The 19,608-nt window shown below is 42.0% G+C and overlaps 1 protein-coding gene across 2 annotated transcripts in view; it reads right to left on the reverse strand.

The window, feature by feature from the left end:
• MED12L (mediator complex subunit 12L) overlaps positions 1-19,608 on the reverse strand; it is a 330,957-nt gene that overhangs the window by 12,925 nt on the left and 298,424 nt on the right. For both annotated transcript variants that reach the window (XM_043522369.1, XM_043522368.1), the window contains 4 exons: positions 10,774-10,863; positions 9,874-10,094; positions 2,704-2,860; positions 1,457-1,528 (listed from right to left, as the gene is read on the reverse strand). In XM_043522369.1, coding sequence (XP_043378304.1) covers positions 1,457-1,528; positions 2,704-2,860; positions 9,874-10,094; positions 10,774-10,863 — 540 coding nt within the window. The remainder of the gene's footprint in view (positions 1-1,456; positions 1,529-2,703; positions 2,861-9,873; positions 10,095-10,773; positions 10,864-19,608) is intronic.

Here is a 19,608-nt window from a genome sequence, read left to right on the forward strand (position 1 = left end):
AATTTTCACTGTTTAAAATTGGACACCAGAAGAGCCCATAAAAATCAAGTAAATATAATACAAATGTATTTAAATTGTCAAAGGAAAATATAAAGCGCCTTAGAATTCCAATTGGATTCTATTGTTCATATGAGAGTGCACACAGTTTCACAACTGGCCTCAATCATATTATCCTGCTTTCACATAAAAGTTTTAAAACAAAAATCTGTATAAAAATGTAAGGCTAAAACCATTAGCAATGCTGCAAAAAATTTCCTGTAAAGTTGAGTTCTGCCTAGCAAATGAAGATAGTTCTTTATTACTCAATAACATGAGGAAATTTATAAAATACATAGTATATACCGAATACATGGTCAACATATGCTGCTGCAGTAAAAGTTAAGTTCAAATATCTCATTCCTTCTAGGCTAATACATTATCGGTTTACACCCTAGAATGGAGAGATTCCCAGGTTTCCAATATTACACCAGCCCTTGCTGTTATACCAGAGCTTGAAATAGTGGCATTTTAATGTCTAGAATCCAAATAAGAATTTGAGAGGTTTTTAAAATGTATTGGTTATATTGCTCTCTCTGCCTCCAAGTCTGCATAATAGGATTCATGGCCTTTCAGCAACCTGGTTTTACAGGGGGAACAAAATAAAAGTAAGACAGAGGAAGTTCCAATCACATTTTTAAAAAATTCTCAAACAGTTCCAGAAACAGAGTTTCTGTTAAGTGTGTGGCATATACAAAATCTAAGATAGTTTGGTGCAATATATAGGATTTATCAGCATGGGTAAGGTATAATCACTGCATGTGAGCAATATGGTCATCCCAAACCCAGGCTGATCATCATCATCACACACACACTCAAATAATATATTCAGAGCCTATGAACTCATGAATTTAAAATAATTAAATGAATTTAGTGCTCATGAAAGTTTCCAGACTGACAGAAGTAGGCCTCTGTTAATTATCTATTCAACAGTTTTGACGTGAGTAAGAGCAGTTCCCAACTTTCCCAGTATAACTGAACACTGACATCTATGGGTAACTGGGTAGTTCATGGTACACCAGTCCCAGAACTAGTGTTTCTAAAAGACAAACTAAAATGCTGAGTTTTAGGTAGACCAGGTGGGGCAAAGGATTAATACACAAGCCTTTTGCTTCATGACACGTGTTCAAATCTGGGCTTTACATTAAAAAAAAAAAAAAGTCAGTCATTGGGTAACCTGTCTTAGCCATATCATCAAACCCATCCCACCATTTGGCAAGACTGTCAGAGAGGACCCTGGATGAAACTACAGGGTTGTGCACATCAGCACTGACATGCAAAGGGAGAGCCGTCTGAGTAAGCTTATACAGCACTTACTGGCACTGTTCCTAGATTGCTTTACTTCCAGGAGTAACAACATCTACCCCATAAGCACCCTCATATGCACACAAAAACGTCTGGTTTTAATACGTCTGCTTACCAAAGGCTGCTGTGGTTGCACTGCTTGGAGACCAAGTGCCTGCTGCTGACCCTGCTGTTGCTGCTGCTGCAACTGAAAAAACATTGCCATGGTAACAACAATAATATGTATACATGTATTATATTATATAAATGATTAATAGCAATAGCAGCAGCAGCCGCCGCCTTTTGATTTGAGAAGGCATAGCAGCCTCTCGCTGTTCCAGGGATACAGATCATGGAATTTGCCTTTTTATTACTTATCTTTCTAAGCTATGATTCTAGTGTTGGTTGAGGAAGGCGTGTTCCTCACTATAATATTTAGGAGCTGGACCCTGCTGTTCTCTCCATTTGCACAATGTCAGCCATATCATGGATGATGAACAACAAATATTTACAATACAGTGTTCATAATATCTATTGTCGAAACATCACTGCAGAAACAGATGTAAAAGGCTGTTTGGTATATTCAGCTGTTAACTATATGCTCACATAAGTTTCTTGATAATATTTTTAAAAATGAGCTATTGGCATTAGAGTTAAAGCATGAAAATAATTATACCGTCACCAAAAACACAAAGTATTTTTAATGTGTGTTGCTTTTACCTCTATGTCAACCCCAGGGTGAAGTTTTGGTTTTTAACTGCCAAACTGAGATTTAACTACCAAATTGGGGTACATCATCAAATCAGAATAATCAAAAATATTATAGACATGGGCTGTTTCCACCCAACTTTAATTTGGCATATACATATTCTTATTGTCAATTAATACTGTAATAACCTAAAACTATAAATTGCGATTGTCACAGCTCAATAGCCTGAGGCACAGAGGAGGTTACTGGAGAGGAACTAAGTCTCATCACGAATCTTTTGACAAATTATTTTTTGCTGAAAAATGCTGATTCACTGGGAAGGTTTCTCAGGTCCAGGATGATATTTTTGTTCAAAACGAGAGAGAGAGAGAGAGATTGAGACTGACCCCAGAATAGCCAATAGCCCAGCAGTTAGGGCCCTAACCACCAGGCTATTGACTATTCTGGGATGGGTCTCTCTTAATCTCTCCTGTTGGAGCTCTTCCATTTTGTATAGATAATTAAATATTCACTGGACTAGAGGGAGGGAGAGCAAGAAAGACTGACTGACTGACTCCACAGCATGGCAGCTAAGGTACTCACCTGTGACACGGGAGATCCAGGTTAAAGCCACTACCTGATTCAGCGAATAAGGCCCCACATATGCTTTTCATTAACACAACCATGTGTCCCACCTGAAGGAGTCGCTGTTGTCGAATTTGCTGTTGTCTCTGTCTCATCTGTTCCTGAGGCAGCTGTACTGAGTTAAGGTTTGGGTGAGGAGCTGTGGTTGGTACAGTATCAAGTCCCCCTCCGACCAAGGAACTCTGTTGCAAAGGCTGATGAGTCAGTCTGAATGAGAAGAATCTATTTCAGGGTAACTATTTAATTTACAGACAAAGATCAAGTAAGTGTGAGTTCAACTCCCCGGATTAAAATTTGTTCTTTGTATATTTGAAACGCAAATTTTACAGGATGATTGTATTTTCAAGCAAGAATATTTAGGAAAAAAGTATTTAATGGAAACATCTACAGTGCTATTATCTAATAATTGAACTGGATAGTAATATGTGGTTGAAATCAATATCTGTACATTAATTAAACTAAAGAGAAGAAATCCAACTACTGTTCGAATGAGCAGCCAGCTTCTACACTGCATGTAACATTTATTGTAGAACTAGGAAGCAGGCATTCTGCACCAGCCTTACGATTTAGTTCTAGACTAAAACCATGTTAAGGTGAACTTGAGGCTGAGAATATCAGTATTTTCTAATAAAAACATTGCAAGGATGATGTAATTATCCCCAAAACAAGCATTATAAATCCAGGACATTCAGAGTTAAGCTTCAACTTCAAAGAAATCCAAACCTGTTAAAGCATGGAAATGCACAGTGAGCAAACCGAAACAACCTTATCTCTGCCCTCTAGCAACACTATGCATTAAATGTACAATTTGATTAATACACATTCATGTCTGTAGTCCTAGATTAAACTGATTTTTGAACACACTAAATATTTTTTAATTTCCCCCCATTATAATACGATGCTGTACTTAAATGGTAAGTGATTTAGGCACATTTTGACATTTGGGCTCAAAAGGGGCGTTTTAGTCTGGGGATGGTTTAGAACTGAATTCACACAGAAAAAGAAGAACATCATGTGTCATAGGCAGCAGGGCATAGGTCGTTATTCCCTAACTGATAAATCAGTGTTACTCCAGAATATGTGGGATAGAATTCAGTGTGGGACACATTCTCATGGTGTGAATGACCTGGATTTCGACATGATGATTAATGCTTATTTATTTGTAAGCTGATTAAATAAAACTGTGGTCAGTGTATTCCCATAGTGGTGTAATTTAGTAATGAGAATCAGGTGAGGTAAAGACACGCCAAAGTTACAGTAAAAGTTGTAAATACACCCAAATTAGAGGATATCTCATTGGTTGGACACTGAGGGAGACAATTCATTTCCCTAACAGGATAGTTAGTTTTGGAACATGGCCAAGGCTCGGCCATTTTTATAACAAACCCAAGATGATTAATGCTTTGTTGTTAGCAGCCCACTATGCAGTCATCAGAAGATGGAAATTATCTCTTCACCAACAGAGAAGAAAGGAGAAACAGAAGAAAAACTTGGACACAAGCTTGATGCTGTTGCTAAGATGAAAAAATGGATATTTGACCTTAAGGATAAAAATCAGTTACTCTACAATGTGTGGGCCAGGATTATAATTTTTAACAATGCTGAGGACATTTAAAGTGAACTGTGAAGCAGAACAGACTGCAAGCACTTCAGGGCAATGACTGTTCTACCTCTATTTGTACAGCATCAAGCACAATGAGACCTGATCCTGATCAGGGCCTCTTGGAACTACTCCAATCAGGCTAGGATTTTCAAAGGAGCCAAAGGGAACTGAACATCCAAGTCCCAATGAATTTTAATGGAATCTGGGTGCCTAATTCTCCTAGGCTGTTTTGAAAATCCCAGCAGAAATAGATTTAGAAAATGCCTTTTATTGCTCCATTGGTGTGCATAAAAATGGCCTTAAACTTTTTATTTTTTATTAAGTTGGGGGAAGCAGCAGTTACATTTTTTCCTGCATATTTTTTTGCATGATTTGAAATATATCAAGTCCTCAGAACCCTCACCCTGCTGGAGAGATCTCCACAGTGTCTGGGTGATGGGCATGAGGCTGAAACCTGAAATGCAGCTAGCCTCCCCACCACTGGGGACAGAAGGGATACTGATTCTGAGATCATGTCATGATAAAAATGAAGTTTTAAGGTAAAATTAAAATTACAATACTTTAATACCTATATATTTATTTCTATGATCTATTTAAAATAATGTCTTTAGCCAGGACTGATAGCTACTTAGTTTTTCTAAGCAACCAATTCACCTACTAAAAAATAGAAAAGTTCATGAATACAAAAGTTTATGTAAACAAGCAACAACTCTTAAGGCTTTTCTATTTTATCCTGTGGACCTATGCAGCTCCCACTGAGGTTATTATTAATTATTATTATTATTTTTATAGGAGCACCTTTGGGCTAGGTGTCACACTTTCAGGATAACTGCCCCTGTACTCCCCTCACCTCCATGTCCTCCACCGCTGCCCAACCCCGCCCCCAGAGTGCCCAGTCAGGTCTCAGGCCTCCAGCCATGATCTGTCTTTGGGAAGGGACCCATGTCCCACTCCCTTCTGACCAGGGTTTAAGGTTGTACAGCTCCCTGCCATACAGTGTGATATCCCCAGCATGCCAGTCTGCCTAATGGCCAGTGCCTGTGCTTTGCTTTCTTGACTCGGAGAATGACCAGCATATGCAGCAGTTATATGCTACTACACAGCTCCTTCCCAGCAGGATATATTTATTTATTTATTCTTAGGGCAAAGCATCACAGAGAAAACACATAAAAAACCAATAAAACCAAAGGCTTACTAAGCATACCTGAATTCACCCATCTTCCACATGGGGAGCATGGTAAGCCAGAACCCCTTTCTATCCTTCAAAAATCCTGTCTGTTTGCTCATTCAGAAAGAAGGTCCTCAGTCTGTTTAAACTCACCCTTTAAATACCCCACATTTTCTCTTTATTGCTTACGTGGTGACAAACCCAGCCTGAATCAGCATATGCAAATCCCAGGAGCTAGTGCTTCTCCAAAGTTGTTTAGGGTCCCGGGGTAGTCTCCCCCTACTGTTTTTAGTTACTAGAGGAGCTGTGGTAATTCATCCCAAGGAGCAGGACACAAACCTACATACAGCTTTAATAAATTTAATACAGTGGTTCTCAAAGATACTGCATAGGATTGCAATATCTGTAAAAGCACATAATGAGACAGTCCCTGCACCAAAGTCTTTACAGTCTAAAAATACAAACCAAAGTGTGCAAAAGGAAATAGAGGAAAGGAAGGGGAAACAATTTGCCCAAGGCCACACAACAGGTTAGTGGTAGAATCCAGGAATCCTGATGCCCAGTTCAGTGCCTTATCCACTAACCCATTCTATCTCATTAACAGGAAAACTGTCATTGATTTCACTGGGAGCTGCATCAGGCCATAAGTTATTAAGCATATTTTAGAAATATTTTACAGTCCTAGGTCAAACATGAAGCTTTATTCTTAGAGTTTGAGAATGCTCTACAATACCCAAATCAGCATATTATACAAGATTAATATCAGGTATTGTACATGCGTTAGACTCTAAAACCTTGGTTCAGATTAGTCATTTTGACTGTGATAACTTACATAACTAGTAAATGGAATCAACGTGCTTCATGTTGACTTTGAAAAATAACATCTGCAGTGAAAGAAAGCCAACAACTATTCTATCCTCAAGTCCCCACAGTTAACGTGACCTCAGAGATGCTTTTAACAAAGCGTGGGAAGTCTTTTAAAGTGTCCTTTTAAAAACAGGCTTTTGAATCATACTATCCCATTACAATTAGGGATAGATAAATTTGTAGAGTCTGAGATTTTGCAAATATTGAAAACTTGTTTTTTTGTTTTCACAACAATTTGGAGTTTGTGAAAAACTTTTTCACCTATATTTTAACCTGTTTTTTCAAGGAACATTTGGATAAAAATGTGCATTTCTAGTTGAAGAGTAAAATTTGCTCCATATTAGGGACAGAAAAGTGCTCTAAAAGCTAGGCTGGCACAAGTGACTGGCTGGTATATACAGTGCCAGTGGGATTTTCAGAGGCCCTTGGCTTTGGTCTAACACTGCTCTTATTGAAGTTGATGGTAAAACTCTCATGGGACTTCAATAGGAGCAGAGTTAGGCCAACACATGGCACTTTTGAAAATCCTAGCCTACATTTTCATTAGAATTTCCCTCTTTCCCCCTCTATCCATTTATTTAATTTCCATTCACTCTGCCTGCTTTCTGTTCCATTTTTACATCTTTTTCCCACTCTTGATTTTTCCTTTTCCCCTTAATGCGACTTCTCTGATAGTCTCTCCTAGGCAGAACGTAAATGCCACTACATCTGAGCTGAACTTTCAAACTAGTAATGATCTAATGCATTAAAACATAAGCAAAGTAAAATTGCCCATCGCTAGTTCAATGAATGAACAGATCTTGTGTTTCCTAGACTTTCCAGCATTTATTTCCCTATGGATCCTGCAGGATTTATGATTGTAAACCAAATTATGGTATTGTGTTAACTTGGTAAGTTCTCTGTGTATTACGGACCCAAAATGCTTACACACAGAAGGGCTCCATTGTGCAGATGCTGCACCAATACAGAGGATGACCCAGGCTGTGCCCAAACAATTTATAATCTACAGTAGAACCTCAAAGACATGAACACCAGTTACGTACTTCCTGATCAAATGGACACCCTCTGGAACTGGAAGTAATCAGGCAGCAGCAGACACACACACACACACTAAATACTTTATTGCCTCAGGGCTTTAGCCATGGGGCTCAGGGTGGCAGCTGCAGAGTGAGGGGGGTCAGGGCTCTGGGCAGGGGATGGGGTCAGGGCTTCATACCCTCGGGAGCACTTGAGTTTCAGCCCCGTAGCTCCGTTCTTGGCTTCAGCCCCATGTGGGGCGACAGGGCTCGGGGCTTTAGCTAAGAGGGGAGTGCCGGTTTCAGCCCCAGTCCTCACCCTGTAGCTAAAGCCCTGAGACCTGGCACCCTCCCACCCAGCTGAAACTGGGAGCAGAGCTGTGGGGAGCCCCAAGCCAAAGAGCCCCCCACAGGGCAGAACCCGGGAAAGGAGCCGCAGGCCTGAAGCCCTGAGCCCCAGCGATCCCCCCAGATCTAAAGCCCTGAGCTCGGGTGCTCTCAGGCTTTTTTGCCTCTGTCTTCACGTACAAGGTCAGCTCCCAGACTGCTGCACTGGGCAGCACAGCATAGGGAGGAGGTGACCAGCCCCCTGTGGAGAAAGAAGTGGTTCGGGACTATTTAGAAAAGCTGGACGAGCACAAGTCCATGGGGCCGGATGCGCTGCATCCGAGAGTGCTAAAGGAGGTGGCGGATGTGATTCCAGAGCCATTGGCCATTATCTTTGAAAACTCATGGCGATCGGGGGAAGTCCCGGACGACTGGAAAAAGGCTAATGTAGTGCCCATCTTTAAAAAAGGGAAAGAGGAGGATCCTGGGAACTACAGGCCAGTCAGCCTCACCTCAGTCCCTGGAAAAATCATGGAGCAGGTCCTCAAGGAATCAATTCTGAAGCACTTAGAGGAGAGGAAAGTGATCAGGAACAGTCAGCATGGATTCACCAAGGGCAAGTCATGCCTGACGAATCTAATTGCCTTCTATGACGAGATAACTGCCTCTGTGGATGAGGGGAAAGCAGTGGACGTGTTGTTCCTTGACTTTAGCAAAGCTTTTGACACGGTCTCCCACAGTATTCTTGCCAGCAAGTTAAAAAAGTATGGGCTGGATGAATGGACTATACGGTGGATAGAAAGTTGGCTAGATTGTTGGGCTCAACGGGTAGTGATCAATGGCGCCATGTCTAGTTGGCAGCCGGTATCAAGTGGAGTGCCCCAAAGGTCGGTCCTCGGGCCGGTTTTGTTCAATATCTTCATAAATGATCTGGAGGATGGTGTGGATTTCACCCTCAACAAGTTTGCGGATGACACTAAACTGGGAGGAGAGGTAGATACGCTGGAGGGTAGGGATAGGATACAGAGGGACCTAGACAAATTGGAGGATTGGGCCAAAAGAAATCTGATGAGGTTCAACAAGGACAAGGGCAGAGTCCTGCACTTAGGATGGAAGAATCCCATGCACCGCTACAGACTAGGGACCGAATGGCTTGGCAACAGTTCTGCAGAAAAGGACCTAGGGGTTACAGTGGACGAGAAGCTGGATATGAGTCAACAGTGTGCCCTTGTTGCCAAGAAGGCCAATGGCATTTTGGAATGTATAAGTAGGGGCATTGCCAGCAGATCGAGGGACGTGATCGTTCCCCTCTATTCGACATTGGTGAGGCCTCAGCTGGAGTACTGTGTCCAGTTTTGGGCCCCACACTATAAGAAGGATGTGGAAAAATTGTAAAACGTCCAGCGGAGGGCAACAAAAATGATTAGGGGACGGGAACACATGACTTATGAGGAGAGGCTGAGGGAACTGGGATTGTTTAGTCTGCACAAGAGAAGAATGAGGGGGGATTTGATAGCTGCTTTCAACTACCTGAAAGGGGGTTCCAAAGAGGATTGATCTAGACTGTTCTCAGTGGTAGCAGATGACAGAACGAGGAGTAATGGTCTCAAGTTGCAGTGGGGGAGGTTTAGGTTGGATATTAGGAAAAACTTTTTCACTAGGAGGGTGGTGAAACACTGGAATGCGTTACCTAGGGAGGTGGTGAAATCTCTTTCCTTAGAAGTTTTTAAGGTCAGGCTTGACAAAGCCCTGGCTGGGATGATTTAATTGGGGATCGGTCATGCTTTGAGCAGCGGGTTGGACTAGATGACTTCCTGAGGTCCCTTCCAACCCTGATATTCTATGGTTCTATGATTCTATAAGACCTAAGCCACCCCTGCCCAGAGCCCTGTCCCCCCAAACCCTGCAGCTGCAGCCCCAGCCCCAACCCCTCCGCCCCAGTGGCTGAAGTCCGTAACGTCTTGTTCAGAGTTACAGACATTTCAGAGTTATGGATAACCTCCATTTCCAAGGTGTTCATAACTCTGAGATTCTACTGTACTCGAAAACAAGAAGCAACAGGTGACTGTAACAAACAATGGGCGGGAAGTGGGAGGGAGAACAAATGTAACAGTAGCAAGACTCGCCCTTAACCTCATTCTGATTAATGGACGTAATTTTAAATCAAGTATTAGAGCTATATATCAAGACCGCAAAGTCCCTGTAATATAATAAACCAGAAGAACATATAAAGCCTTACCGCTGAGTGCCTGTTAAAGGCTGAATATAAGCAGCAGCCTGCTGTTGAATGTACCCACTTGGCTGTTGTTGCAGCTGTCTTAGTCTTTCCATTAGAGCTGGACTGGAATGAGTTGCTGGATATGTTCTGGGGTTGTAGCTGGGTGAAAGCACTACACCACCAGCCTGCTGTTGTTGCAAAGGCATCTGAGTACTGTACATTGTGTATCCATGAGGCACAGTCTGCATGGAAAACAGCCCATGGTACAATTTAACAAAGGCCACATGTTCGTATCCTTAAGTCATTAAAGAAAAAAAGGTAACCTTTATTAAAAAGCAAAATCTGGACAATGGAGCCCTCAGTAAAACATTCAACTGTGTAATTATACCAAACAGCAATTACCCTTATATTTTAATAGTGTATTTCTCTTTTTCTAATAGGCTCCCTCAGCTGCAGCGTGAACACATTCATTTCTGTTTTTAATTTACATCTTGCCTAGTTATTCAGTGCTTAATCAGGAGTGGCGTCTGGGGTCTTCAGCACCAACACTTCTTTTCGGTATCAGTAGCATCATGATGACACAATGAGGGGAGCAAGGTCAGTGATCCCAACCTCACTCTAACCAGGATGGATTTTAGACTCAGTACTGTGGTACACATGGACTTTACAGGCAGATCACTGGGAAAAGATTAGAAGCCTGCCAAAAAGATTTGTTTGACTAAACTATGCAGGAACTAGAGGACTGTCAATAACTTTTCATTAAGGGTGAAATTCTAAGACTCACTACTTAAGTCCCAATTAAGCCTTTAATGCAGGTCTTAAATGGGATGTAGGGCACTGCTTGGACCCTCTGCACTGAGGTGAGTTTCATGTGTATACCTTACAGCCTGTAGCAAATGTTCCATAGGAGTAGCTCAGTACCTGTGCCTGCTGTAACCCTGGATACTGTGGAAGCTGGGAAGAAGGACGTACTTGCTGAGCGAAAATAGCAGACTGATCTATTGGCTGGCCCTGAAAGAAAGTACAAATCAAATAAAATCTGCTTATTCTAAATACAAGTTTTTCTGTTTCTGTCCATGGATCCAAACAGCTCATGCAGTTTAGTCTTGAACAGAATTAACTAACCAGTTTCCAACCCTTTTCCTTCAAGAAAATTCTGTTTTCTGACACTGAGCTGACTACTGAGCAATATGTGCCTCTGCATCTGTCTGTGGGAGGTGTCGGGAGAGGAGGTAAAAAGGTTATCTTTTGTTCAGCTCAGAAACACTACTGTAAGCACAGCAATGCAGTGAAAAAACCAACGATCATCAAGACAGTAGAGAGGCTATAACTTAAAAATAAGGTCTGGAATACAACTGGCCCTTCTGGATTAAAAAAGTAATAAATTCTTGAGGGCAGTGCACTGAATTATGCAGGAGACTTATCAATACACTGAAAATCACTTGCTTTAATATACAAAGAATAACTTTCTGAAGCCATTATGATCAATTATTGTAAGAACTACCCCTCATAACAGAAAGCGCAAACAATGAAAATAAAGGACTATGACTATCATAAGGTGCTTAGATACTATGGTGAAATATAAATACCTATTGAATAGGCAGACAGACAATGCAACCATTTCCAGTATAGCCTGAAAACACATGCAGCGCTTTTGCTCATAAAGACCCCCATTTGTTGATTTTAAATGGTCTCCTATATGTGGATATATGAATTGTGACACAGCCAGAGTCCATACAAACGAAATGCACCCAAGCAAGTGAGGTCAGTGGTGCAATAGCAGAGTTTGTTACAATTTAATTTTCAAAAGCAAACACGTTAGTGGTGATGTCCCCGACGAATAACAAAACACTAAAAAATTTAAATTGCCACTCGTCTACAGGTTTTGAAAGGAAGAATGATGAAGAAAATATTAGTGTTGGGCACAAATTCGAGATCAAGCGGGTCACCAATTTGCAAGTGAAAAACCGAGAGAGGTATAATGAAACTTATATTTTTTCTGTGATTCTGAAGCTTCTAACAGATTAATTGGACAATTGTCCTAGTCACTACAGCCCAGATTTTTAGAGTATTTAGGCGTTGTTGTGCTCAGCATTGCAACCCCTGATTGATATGGAGTCTAAGTCTCATTTAAAAATGGGATTTAGGACCTTAGGAGCCTAATTCTATTGACAGTAGATGAAATTTAAGTTCCTCAGTGCCTAAATCACCTTTGAAAAATACCAAAAATCTGGGCCTAAGGATTCAAGCCACCAAACATTTGTAGACATATGTCAAATTACAGGAGCTTTAAGGTTCAGAGCTTTTCATTCAGACTTTGCATTGAGCTTCACTTTCCCCAACAATAAAACAACCAAGAAACAAAACCCAAAAGCCCCAAAAGAAAAACAAAAATCAGATGTATTATCACCACATTCAAGCAAAACACTGGCACTATCATTCAAAGCCACCTGGACAATAACACACTGCCAATAGCAATGTTACCATGAGTACCATCAGTGAGACAAAGAGTAATGCCACTTGGAGATACTGCCTCAAGAGCAACAGGAATTTTTCTTTATTACTCACTCTCATCCTGTTAATAGTCACATTGTTGGAAGCTATATAAACTATTGAAATGTGATAGTAAATCTATACAAAAATAAGTAAATAACAGGCCTACATTTAACTATTATTTGGACACTGCCACAAAAGCATCAGGAAAATAGACCTGGGGCATAAAGAGATCAGCAGCCCCCTGGAGTCCCCAAATTCACCGTCATAAAGTTATTATATGTTTTGTACAAAGTATGCCTTGTGAGGTATCAGTTTAAAAGTGTTGATCTGCTGAACATTAATATCCTGTTGGATTGTGTGTGCTATCATTATACATAAAGTTAGGAAGTTCTGCTATATGTGTGTTACTGAAATATGTTGAGAGATTGGGAACATTCACAACCAGTCTTTCAAGTGCAACAACGGAGTAGCCAGATGTGCTGATGTCCCATTAAAGGGAATCCATTCTCCCAACAGCCATCCCAGAAGACTTCTCAGAGAGAGCATATAGACAATGGACACTGCTTGACAAAAGGGGGCGGACCCCCACGTCACAAGCATGGATCTTTCCAGCAAGCTGGAATAAACTATAAAAGAAGTGACATCATCACTTGACCTCTCTCATTCCCCCCCACCCCAACTCAACACCTGGAAGAAACATCTGGAGGACAAAGACTTTGAACTGGAAAGGGTGGTTTTACCAGCTGTCAGGGTGAGGCATTGTTTGATTCAAATCCTGTCTAGTTTGTAGAACAGACTACGAATGTATTTTTGTTTTTTAAGTAACCAACTTTGATCTCTATGCTTATTACTTCTAATCACCTAAAATCTATCTTTCTGTAGTTAATAAATCTGTTTTATATTTTACCTAAAAGAGTGTGCTTTGGTTGAAGTGCTTGGAAAATCTCAGCTCAGTTTACAAATGCTAGTGTGTGTCCTCTCCACATCAAGGGAGGTGCAGACTGGGTAATCAACTTACGTTGGTCAGGCTTCTGACCAGGGAAAGATGGTACAGTTCTGGGGTACAAGGCTGGGGAGCGGCGGGGGCATTGGCTGGGGACTCTCTATTGTTGGTTCATGAGTGACTGGCAAAGCATTCATGTAACTCAGTTGGGTGTGTCCCTGCCTGTGGATGTCTGTGTAAGTGCAGCACCTGCCAGAGGTTTGTGGCTTAACAACAGTATCACAGTATGAGAGGGATATACCAGATTGGTGGTACAGAGGGCTCAGCGGTCCCACAGTCCAGGGAACCCCATCACAGAGACATTACCCTGAGAAGGAGTAACTGAGTTTGGCTGGAGAGCCAGAAAAAGCCCAACCCCCTGAAAACCTGGGGTTAGTTGTACTGTACTCTGGGAAAACAGCAGCAGAAAAGACTCAAGGCCTGAACCAGATGCGCACATTCTTTTCTAGGGGTTCAGTGGAATGTGTCAGCCCTTTGTCATCATTGCTTCTGGTTCTTCTACTGATAAATATGTCCAACTGGCAATGAAGTCAATGGAGAATGGAATTTTGTCCACTCATTTAATAATGGCCCCATTCAACTCCCACTGAAATCAATGGAAACACTTCCATAAACTTCAGTAGGAGCCGAATTGAGCCCTAATTCATGAAGAAAATGCTGACTAGACGTATGATTTCACAGACAGAACCAAGTTGTAGGCAGGAACCCCCAAATTTAATTACTCTTGTTCATAAAATTCATACACAGACTTTTCTCAACAATTAAAAGGTACAACCTGAAGCCCAGCAGGCTATGTTTTATGAGTTACAAAGCAGAGCATATTTTTATTTATGACCACAGTCTAAGGGGTACCACTTGAGCAATAAGGCATTAGGTCAGACAAGAGCTATCAGTATAGGCAAAAGTGAACTTTAAAACAAAAAGCTATTAGCTAGGCAGGATACAAATCAACTTTATCCAAAGCAGCAGGCAACCACAGAGAAAATTCCAATGGTGTGAGCAAGTATTCTGTGATTTTTTTTTTTAATAAATTCTAAAGGCTTATCAGAACAGGCATTACTTAGTCAGGAGTAAACTAGCATGCAAGTGAATTGGTGAGAAATGGAATCGTGCATGCATGTAACAAAAATGAGCACTTCTGAGAGCGGATGCAAGCTTACAATAGTAACAATGTTATCTTATGATCTGATCATGTATAAAATAAAATGCAGCAAAGCTCACTGCAACTGGAACTGAACTGAATACACTGTCTGGTAAGTTGTGTGGTCATAATTTACCTTTTATAGTAAGGCAATAGAATTGACATAGACCATTTAAGCAGCCTGAGCTACCTCAGCTGATTGGCAACAAAATCTGTGTTTGGAAACAGAGAGCAAAACACTAACACTTATTTGGGGAGAGGGATAGCTCAGTAGTTTGAGCTTTGGCCTGCTAAACCCAGGGTTGTGAGTTCAATCCTTGAGGGGGCCATTTAGGGATATGGGGCAAAAATTGGGGATTGGTCCTGCTTTGAGCAGGGGGTTGGACAAGATGACCTCCAGAGGTCCCTTCCAACCCTGATATTCTATGATTCAGACTATAAATATCATGGTTTGATACATTTGTATAAAATGAAGGACTTCACTGTCTGCCCACAATAAATCTAGACTTGTTTTATGAACTGCACAGATGCCAAACTATATCCCTTTGCTGCCAAGTCTCTAGTAAATAAAAATATTTATTGCAAATATAGAAAATATTAAAATCACAGCATCCAGCAGATATTTTTACAAAGATTGATTTAGTTTGTCTCTCTCTATCAATTAATGCTTTACCAACATAAACAGTGCTCCCCAGGACTGGAAGTAAGGCATACAACCAACTTTGAAGCTTAACTTTCCCAATCAATAATGCCTTGCAAGCCATCAACACAGCTTTTAGAATGGGAACCTCACCAAGCCATAGCAATAGATTAATTTTTAATCAAGTAATTTCATTCATTTTTTTTTAATTTGGATGAAATTTCTGGCCCCATTGAAATCAATGGCACAACTCTTATTGACTTCAACAGGGTCAAGATTTTACCCTTTGTCTGCTGACAAAATGTCAAGTCACAAGCCCTTTAGGTCAGATTTTCAAAGGTGCTCAGCACTCAAAAGGTCCCCACTGTGACATTTGTAAGCAGATTTTTAAAAGATCTCAGCTTTAATAGACCACCTAGTATGCTGAGATTTTTTTTAAAAACTTGGCCATTTATCTTGGTACCTAAATGGGAGCTACGCTCCATTAAAACTTGACCTTGGATAATAGACATCCCAGAGACAGAATATCCTTTCATAAAAGGTTAGCTAGAAAATGTATATGATTTTCTCCAATTTCTGATAAAAACTCAGTACTAATACAAAAATGTAAAATATGCTACACGCTATATTTATCATGAAACATCATTTATCTTCTGACTTCTGAAATGGGGATAAGGGTTTATGTTTCAATATTTAGCACTCATATGTCAACATGCTGTACTGATAGTTCTTTTACTTGATGCAAAATCTAAAATACATTTATTATAAAACTTGCTTTCCGAGGTGGCTCAGTAATATGACAGCAGTGCAGTGCACAGTCCATGCATGCACGAGATCCAAGATCACAAGCATTTGGGGGAGGGAGGGGGGCTCCAAGTACAGAGGGACAAGGAAGAACTCTGCTTCCATTGATGAAATGGCAGAACTACTACCCACTTAAGTGGGATCAGGAACAGGCCTATGCCCATAATCTGAATGGAATTAATTGCTTCTCTGGAATTTTTGATGGCATGAAATAGGGTGCTGAGAAGCATGTTGCCCACACTACTTTTACAGCTCATCTGTCAGTCAGTCCATGGAGCAGTACTGGGAACACTACTGCAGAATCCCGTAAGTCTCATTTTACTAAATGATTAAAGCTGGCATAATAGAAGCTCAAAGCAGGGAGGTGTTGGAAGGTAAAAACTGGAGCAAAACCAGCAATCAGCATGAAGATATGGGCAGATTGTGAAGATATGGGTCATGCTTAGATGTGTGTGGCATCAGAAACATCTCTCCTTTAATCTTGTAGAACAAAAACTATGAAATATTTAAAACAGGAAAATAATAGGAAACGTGTCTAAAGGAACACTCCATGTGTGCATGTGTATATGTAATCTACACATAGGGTGACCACATGTCCCGATAAAATTGGGATTGTCCTGAGATTGAACTCTCTGTCCCGCGTCTGGACCGATGTATGATCGGGACACCATTTGTCCCGATACTGTAGGGTTGTCAGGCCTCCAGCTGACGTGGGGTTGGCAGGTTCCCTACCTGACTGACTCCGCACAGCTCCCCGGAAGTGGAGATATCTCCCTTTGGGTCCGGGGGCGGGCTCTACTTGCTGCCCCCGCCATGAGCGCTGGCTCTGCAGTTCCCATTGGCTGGGAACCGCGGCCAATGGGAGCTGTGGAGGTGGTGCCTGCCCACGAGGCAGCAGACAGGGTCACCTACCTGCACCTCCACCTATGACCCAGAGGGAAATGTTGCCACTTCTGGGGAGCCACCTGAGGTAAGCACCACCCAGAGCCCGCACCCCCTCCAGCACCCCAAGCCCCTGCCCCCAAACTCCCTCCCAGAGTCAGCACCCTGAACCCCCCTCCCACACCCCAACTCACTGCCCCAGCCCTGAGACTTCCCCCATTGCAGCCAGGGCTGGAGCCCAGGCTGTGCACCCCAGACCCGCAGCATGCAGTTGGTGCCAGGTCCGTGCGCCCCCAACACGTGGTTTCTGCAGGGGCTGGAGCCGGGGCCAGGGCCATGTGCCCCCCGACCCACAGCATGGGCTAGAGCTGGGGCTGTGAGTCCCTGCAGTTTGCAGGTGGGGCTGGAGCCAGGCCGTGTGTCCCCCCCAATTTGCAGCTTCCTAGGGCTGTGTACCTCCCTCCCCCATCGTTCCAGTGGGGGCTATGAGCCTGTGGCTGCCCCTCCACCATGTGTCCCAATATTTTACTCTTGCAATCTGGTCACCCTAGTTACACACATGCGCACACTCTATCTGAGTAACAGGGGAGCTCAAAGCATATCATTCTCATTTTCAGCAAACTGTGCAGCTTGTGAGTTGAAAGAAATGCATGTTTGTGCAAAAGAAAAAAAAAGTTGAAGACAGCAGTGTGGTTACCATTATGTTGTCAAAGCCTTCTTGAAGAGCTACAGCAGTGTTACAGACATCCTGAAGGAAAAGAACAGGCAGGAAAATGGCAAACAATACAGAGAATAAATATTAGCTTTAGTTCATTAGCAAAGTTGTTCCCTTAACCCAAACACTATTATTATATATAAATTACTTCAGTTTACATGACATTTTTATAACATAGTTATTGCATTGATGAGAAAAGGCTAGTGACATCCTTTCATAAGAGTCTGAAAATAATTATCATTTTACTATACATCCACCATCAGCAGTAACACAATCCACTTACCAAATGTATTATCTTTAGAAGGATTAGTATCAGATATTTTTACACCCTTTTATTTTTAATCCTTTTGCCATTTGGAAGAACCTGATAAACAACTGAGAACATGATAGGTGAATATGATCTGAGACAAACCATTTCAAATGCACCTCATGTTTAACAGTTTTGCACAAGCTATTTAAAATAAATGAGTTTAAGAGTAAAAAGCTTCAGGGTATCACAGAAGGTCCGGGGACCTGACCACAACTCTCATTTCTTGGCAAAAGGGAAAAAAAATTGCTGGAATGGATTTTAAACTAGACACAACCAGACAACTTGCTCTGTGAAATGTGGTCATTGAGCTAGGCAGCTAAGCATTTGAAAGACAGCTATTCATCATCATCAACAGGTACTCATGTCCTCAATGGTCCATCTCCCAATGCAGCAAATTCCCAAACCCTATTGTGTGCACAGGTAAATGGAGGAATCTGGTTTGGAAATTGGGAGTAACTGCCCTGGATTAGGAAATATCTTTTATTCGGCCAACTTCTGTTTGTGAGAGAGACAAACTTTTGAGCCACACCACTGTGGCTCTTCTTCAGGTCTGGGAAAGGTACTCCAAGCCACACAGCTAAATGCAAGGTAGAACAGATTGTTAAGCATAACAACCGAACTGGGTCCAATAAAAGATATTACCTCACCCACCTTCCATAGGCGTCAACTTCTGCTGGCATTGGTGGGTGCTCGACCCCCCCTCTACCCCCAGCCCCACCTCAACTCCACCCCTACGCCCCCCATTCCAACCCCTTCCCCAAATCCCTGCCCCAGCCCCACCTTTTCCTTGCCTCCTCCCCTGAGCACGCAGCATTCCCACTCCTCCCCGACCCTCCCAGAGCTTGTTACGCCGCGAAACAGCTGTTTTGCGGCAGCAAGTGCTGGGAGGAGAAGTGGAGATGCTGCGCACTATGGGGAGGAAGCGGAGGTTAGGTGAGGGGGTGGGGAGGGGAGCTTGGTTGCCCGTGGGTGCAGAGCACCCACCAATTTTTCCCTGTGGGTGCTCTAGCGCTGGAGCACCCACGGAGTCGGCGCCTATGCCATCTTCTCTCTCTACTAGTTTAGGAAAGGCACATTGGAACATGCAAACTGACCCGTAAAAAGCGGTTTGATAAGCAGGTCCTGGAGACATTAGAGAAGAGCTGATATTTAGAGAGCAAGGGAGGCTGACAGTCTTAACAGAGAGGGGATTACCTTCAAGAGATGTAAGCTATTCAACCCTTTCCTTTTTTCTTCTGTAATTTACCTGAGAATGCCCTATCTAGATTATGGGAAGTGTAAATATAGATTGTTAAGCAAATGGTTTCTTTTGTTTTAATTACATTTTTCCTCTATTTTTAATAAATATATAGATTACTGTTGTGTGGACAGTTCCATGCAAACATCCTCAAACAGAACCTCCAAGGAGAGAGGCTACTGTGTAGAGTTTCTGGTGTCCAATCACAATCAGCTGGTGTTGCTAGCAGGCCATAGAGGGTGAACACAAGAGGAGACGTCAACAGACCAGGGAGGAGATGAGAGCTAGAGGAGGTGCAGGTCACACCGATATAAACAATACTTCCATACATTCTACTTGCTCTTCTCCATAAATCCAATCCTCAAAAGTGTTGTGCACCTTGTCACTGAGAGATGTTGAGCATTTTCAACACACACTGAAATCAATGTGATGTGAGGGCAAGTAGTAGTTTCAGAGTATCAGATCGAAAACGGGTTACAGATACACCAGCTGTTCAACAGCAATGAGATTACTGCATTTGACGCACAA

This window comes from Chelonia mydas, chromosome 9 (assembly GCF_015237465.2).
Source record: "Chelonia mydas isolate rCheMyd1 chromosome 9, rCheMyd1.pri.v2, whole genome shotgun sequence".
Classification (NCBI taxonomy): domain Eukaryota; kingdom Metazoa; phylum Chordata; order Testudines; family Cheloniidae; genus Chelonia; species Chelonia mydas.